Source organism: Mobula birostris, chromosome 1 (genome assembly GCF_030028105.1).
Source record: "Mobula birostris isolate sMobBir1 chromosome 1, sMobBir1.hap1, whole genome shotgun sequence".
Taxonomy (NCBI): Eukaryota; Metazoa; Chordata; class Chondrichthyes; order Myliobatiformes; family Myliobatidae; genus Mobula; species Mobula birostris.
The window spans coordinates 6,681,743-6,687,742 of NC_092370.1; the positions used below are offsets into that span (position 1 = coordinate 6,681,743).

Genomic DNA, 6,000 nt, shown 5'->3' on the forward strand with positions numbered 1-6,000 from the left:
TTACACTTTCCACATTTTTTTTTTTACCTTATTCCACCTCAATGAACAATATGCAAGAAAAGTCTTTTTCACTGTACCTCGGTACAATAATAAACCAATTCCTATTCTTGACCAGACAACCAATCTCATTATGATCAACGCACACAAAATGTTGGAGGAACTCAGCAGACCAGGCAGCATCTATGGAAAGAAAGGTACAGTCTACGTTTTGGGCCAAAACCCTCGGACAGGACTGAAGAAAAAAAGCTGAGTAGTAGATTTAAAAGGTGAGGGAAGGAGAGAGAGAACCACCAGGGGATAAGTGGATTCTGGAGGGAGAAGGATGAAGTAAAGAGCTGAGACATTGATTCGTGAAAGAGACAGAAGGCCATGGAAGAAAGAAAAAGGGGGAAGGAGCACCAGAGGGAGGCGATGGTGGGCAAGGAGATGAGGTGAGGGGGGAAATGGGGATGGGAAATGGAGGAGGAGGGGTGGGGGGGTTGAGGTCTCCCCAGTGCTTTATAAGGTCTCAACATTACATCCTTGCTTTTATATTTTTGTCCTCTCAAAATGAATACTAACATCGCATTTGCCTTCCCCACCACAGACTCAACCTCCAAGTTAACCTTTAAGGAATCCTGCCCAAGGACTCCCAAGTCCCTTTGTACTTCTGAATTTTGAATATTCTGCCCATTTAGAAAATAGGCTACGCTTTTGTTCCTTCTACCAAAGTGCATGACCAGACACTTCCCGACACTGTATTCCATCTGCCACTTCCTTGCCCGTTCTTCTAATCTGTCCAAGCCCTTCTGCAGCCTCCCTGCTTCCTCAACACTACCTGCCCCTCCACCTACCTTCATATCGTCCTCAAACACGGCCACAAAGCCATCAATATCATCATCCAAACTGTTGATATTTTAAGGAAAAGAAACGGGCCCAACACTGACGCTGTGGTACACCACTAGTCACCGGCAGCCAAATAGAGGAGGCTCCCTTCATTCCTTCCCTCTGCTTCCTGCGAACAGGCAATGGTCTATCCATGCTAGATTCTTTCCTGTAATATCATCGGTTTTTGTCTTGTTGAGCAGCCTCATGTCGAAGGCCTTCTGTACATCCAAGTACACAAATTCCACCAATTCTCCTTTGTCTATCCTGCTCATTGGATCCTCAGAGAATTCCAAAAGATTTGTCAGGCAAGATTTTCCCTCCAAGAAACCACACTGACTACGGTCTATTTCATCATGTGCCTCCAAGTACCCTGAGACCTCATCCTTAACAATCAACTCCAATATCTTCCCAACCACTATGATCAAACTTATTGGCCTATAATTTCCTTTTTTTCTGCCTCCCTTCCTTCTTGAAGAATGGAATGGTATTTGCAATTTTCCAGTCCCTTGGAACCATGCCAGAATCTAATGATTCTTGAAATATCATTACTAATGCCTGCACGATCTCTTCAACCATCTCTTACAGAACTCTGAGGTGTACGCCATTTGGTCCAGGTAACTGATTTAACTTCAGACCCTTCAGTTTCCCAAGCACCTTCTCCCAAATAATAGCAATTGCACTTACTTCTGTCCCCTGACACTCTTGAACCTCTGACATACTGTTAGTCTCTTCCACAGTGAAGGAGGATGCAAAATATTTATCCGGTTCGTCTGACATTTCCTTGTCCCCCATTACTTTCCAGTGTCATTTTCCATCGGTCCAGCACCTACTCTGACCTCTCTTTCACTCTCTATATACATGAGAAATTTTTTTTGCATTCTCTTTGATATCATTGGCTACCTTACCCTCATACTTAATCTTTTCTGTCCTTTATGCCTTTTTAGTTGCCTTCTGTTGGTTTTTAAAAGCTTCCCAATCTTCTAACTTCCCACTAAATTTTGCTCTATTATATGCCTTCTCTTTGGCTTTTACGTTGGCTTTGACTCTCCTTGTCAGCCACGATTGTTTCATTCTGCGTTTAGAATACTTCTTCATCTTTGGGGTGTATCTATCCTGCAACCTCCAAATCGCTCCCAGAAGCTCTAGCCATTGTTGCTCTGCTGTCATCCCTGCTATCGTCCCCTTCCAATCAACTTTGGACAGCTCCCCTCTCAAGCCTCTGTAGTTGCCTTTACTCCACTGTAATACTGACACATGTGACTTTAGCTATTCCCTCACAAAATTCAGGGTGTATTCTATCATATTATTTCTTTATCTTAAGCTCTCTAATCAATTCCAGTTCATCGCACAACACCCATTCCAGAATACCTTTTCCTTTAGTGGGCTCAACTACAAACTATTCAAAAAAGCCAATGTGTATCCTTGAATGTGAAGTTCCTGTTATAATCCTCTTTCAGCCACAATTCAGTGATACCCACAACATTATACCTGCCAATCTGTAACTTTGCTACGTTGTCCACCTTACTCTGTATACTGTGAACATTCAAGTATAACACCTTCAATCCTGCTTTTTTCACCCTTTTCGATTCTGTCCCCTGCAAGTCATCCAGCTGACTACAATTATGCCCTGTCATCTGCTTGTCCTTCCTCAGTCTCACTGCACATTGCATCTACATGTATACAGCACCAGCTGCACCATCCTCAGCCCCATCACTCCGGTTCCCATCCCCTTGCCAAACTAGTTACTGTCAACCTGCACGGCATTTTCTCTGTAGTTGTTACACTTTATTCTGCAATATTATTGTTTTACCTCGTTTTACCAGAATACACTGTGTAAGGAATTCATCTGTATGAACAGTAAGCAAGACAAGTTTTTCACTGTATCTCGGTACACGTGACAATAATAAACCAATTCCAATTTTTTTTCTTTCCACAGACCCTGTCCGAGCTGCTGAGTATCAAACTTTACAACTCCTCCCGTGGAGGGTCAGACACCCTGAGCCAATAGGCTGGTCCTGGACTTATTGCCCGGCATAATTTACATATTACTATTTAACTATTTATGGTTTTATTACTATTTATTATTTATGGTGCAACTGTAACGAAAACCAATTTCCCCCGGGATCAATAAAGTATGACTATGACTATTTTCAAATTATTGTGTTTTAATCCATATTTTCTAGCAAATGCGATTGTTTTTTTTTAATTTGCCCGAACCCGGTTGTTTTTAATTTCTCATGATCAAATAGAAAGCAGGGAAGCTGGACTCCACACAACATCCCACAGCACGAACCCTACCTCTGCCCGGATTCAATGCATCTACAGAGCGTTTCGTCCAGTTCCATGAGGCAGTAATCCCCCGAGCTGACATTTTCACTGAACGATATACACTGCACTGACGGCTGGAGGTCGGCGGGGTCCAACTTGGCCACTTCCAAAGTGGCCCGAATTTCCTCCAGAGTTCTCATGGCTCCAGGACCGCGGGCGGCGCACAGCACACCGGCGCGCCGCCAGCTCTGACTGACGGCCGGTGCAGCCAATAGGACGTGGAGACCGGCCGGAACTTGAGGCCGCATCCAATCAGAGTGGAAGGCGGAGCCACTGCAAGAGAAAAGCGCGCCACTTTCCAAGCGGGCTGTTGTCAGCAATTAAAGAGCCCGCAGCGACGATGTGTTGGCAGTCCTACTTAGCACTCTTTAGAAGTTTGAGAAAATACAGCAATAGTGAGCCAGATTGAGAAAATGAAAGCTGCTGCAGCACCTGGAAAATTTAAAAAAAACAGAAGAAATTCTATAGATGCTGGAAATCCAAATCGACGCACACAAAATGCTGGAGGAACTCATCAGGTCGGGCAGCATCTCCAGAGAGGAATAAACAGTCGACGTTTCAGGCCCAGTCCTTTCTTCAGGGACGGAAAGGGAGATACTGGAAATGCTCGGCAGACCAGATAGTGTCTGTGGGAAGAAAAAGCCAGTTAACAGTTCAGGTGCAAGGGAAGAACGGCGAAGTTCAAAGTAAATTTTATTATCAAAGTACGTATTTGTCAGAATCAGGTTTATTATCACCGGCATGTGTCATGAAATTTGTTAACTTAGCAGCAGTAGTTTGATGCAATACATAATATAGAAGGAGAAGAAAGTAACAATAATAATAATTTAATTAAACATAGAACAGAGAAATTTACAGCACATTACAGGCCCTTCAGCCCACAATGTTGTACCAACTCTAGAGACTGCCTAGAATTTCCCTAGCGCATAGCCCTCTATTTTTCTAAGCTCCGTGTACCTATCTAAGTGGCTCTTAAAAGACCCTATAGTATCCATCTCTGCCACTTTCACTGTCAGTGCATTCCACGCACCCACCACTCTCTGTGTGAAAAACTTTACCCCTCACATCCCCTCAATACCTATTTTCAAGCATCTTAAAACTATGCCCCCTCGTGTTAGCCACTTCAGTCCTGGGAAAAAGCCTCTGACTATCCACAAGATCAATGTCCCTCATCATCTTATACACCTCTATCAGGTCACCTCTCATCCTCCGTCGCTCCAAGGAGAAAAGGCCAAGTACACTCAAACTATTCTCAAAAGGTACTCCCTCCAATGCAGGCAACATCCTTGTAAATCTCCTCTACACTCTCTCTATAGTATCCACATCCTTCCTGTAGTGAGGTGACCAGAACTGAACACAGTACTCCAAGTGGGGTCTGACCAAGATCTTATATAGCTGTAACATTACCTCATGGTTCTTGAACTCAGTCCCACGGTTGATGAAGGCCAACACACCATACGCCTTCTTAGCAACACTGTCAACCTGCACAGCAGCTTTGAGTATCCCATTGACACAGACACCAAGATCACTCAGATCCTCCACACTGCCAAGAGTCTTACCACTTATATTATATTCTCTCTTCAAATTGGACTTACCAAAATGAACCACTTCACTATCATCTGGGTTGAAGTCCATCTGCCACTTCTCAGCCCAATTCTGCATCCTATTGGTGTAACCTCTGACAGCTCTCGACACTATCCACAACACCCCCAACCTTTGTGTCATTAGCAAACTTACTAACCCACCCTTCTACTTCATACAGGTCATTTATAAAAATCACGAAGAGGAGGGGTCCCAGTACGGATCCCTGAGGTGCCCCACTGATCGCTGACCATCTACAACCATCCTTTGCCTTCGGTTGGCAAGCCAATTCTGGATCCACAACGCAAGGTCTCCTTGGATCCCATGCCTCCTTACTTTCTGAAGGAGTCTTCGATGGGGAACCTTATCAGATGCCTTACTGAAATCCATATACACTACATTCACTGCTCAACCTTCATCAGTGTGTTTTGTTATAGCCTCAAAGAATTCGATCAGGCTCGTAAGGCATGACCAGCCTTTGACAAAGCCATATTGACTATCCCTAATCAGATTATGTCTCTCCAAATGCTCATAAAACCTGCCTCTCAGGATCTTCTCCAACTACTTGCCCAGCACTGAAGTCAGACTCACTAGTCTATAATTTCCTTGTTTACCTCTACTCCCTTCCTTGAACAAGGGTACAACATTTGCAACCCTCCAGTCCTCCGGTACTTCTCCCATCCCTGTTGATAAATCAAAGAGGCTCAGCAATCTCCTCCCTCACTTCCCACAGTAGCCTGTGGCATACCTCATCCGATCCAGGTGACTGATCTAACTTAATGCTTTTTAAAAGCTTGAGTACATCTCTTTCTTAATGTCTATATGCTCAAGCTTTTCAGTCCACTGTAAGTCATCTCCACAATTGGCAAGGTCTTTTTCCCTTGTGAATACTGAGGCAAAGTATTCATTAAGTACCTCTGCTACCTCCTCCGACTCCATGCACACGTTTCCACTCACTCCTGATTGGTCCTATTCTCACACGGCTCATCCTTTTGCTCCTCACATACTTGTAGGATTCCTTGGGGGTTTTCCTTAATCCTGCTCACCAAGGCCTTCTCATGGTCCCTTCTGGCTCTCCTAATTGCATTCTTAAGCTCTTCCTAGCAACCTTGTAATTTTCTAGACCTCTAAGTGTACCTCGTTTCTTGAACGTTTCATAAGCTTTTCCTTTCTTATTAACTAGACTTTCTACATACTTTGTACACCATGGTTTGCCATCCTTTC

At 44.0% G+C, this 6,000-nt stretch overlaps 1 protein-coding gene across 1 annotated transcript in view; it reads right to left on the minus strand.

The window, feature by feature from the left end:
- dscc1 (DNA replication and sister chromatid cohesion 1) overlaps positions 1-3,382 on the minus strand; it is a 79,720-nt gene extending 76,338 nt beyond the window's left edge. Inside the window, exon 1 of the mRNA XM_072282373.1 lies at positions 3,166-3,382. Coding sequence (XP_072138474.1) covers positions 3,166-3,335 — 170 coding nt within the window. The 5' untranslated portion in view covers positions 3,336-3,382. The remainder of the gene's footprint in view (positions 1-3,165) is intronic.
- Between the last annotated feature and the right edge of the window lie 2,618 nt (positions 3,383-6,000).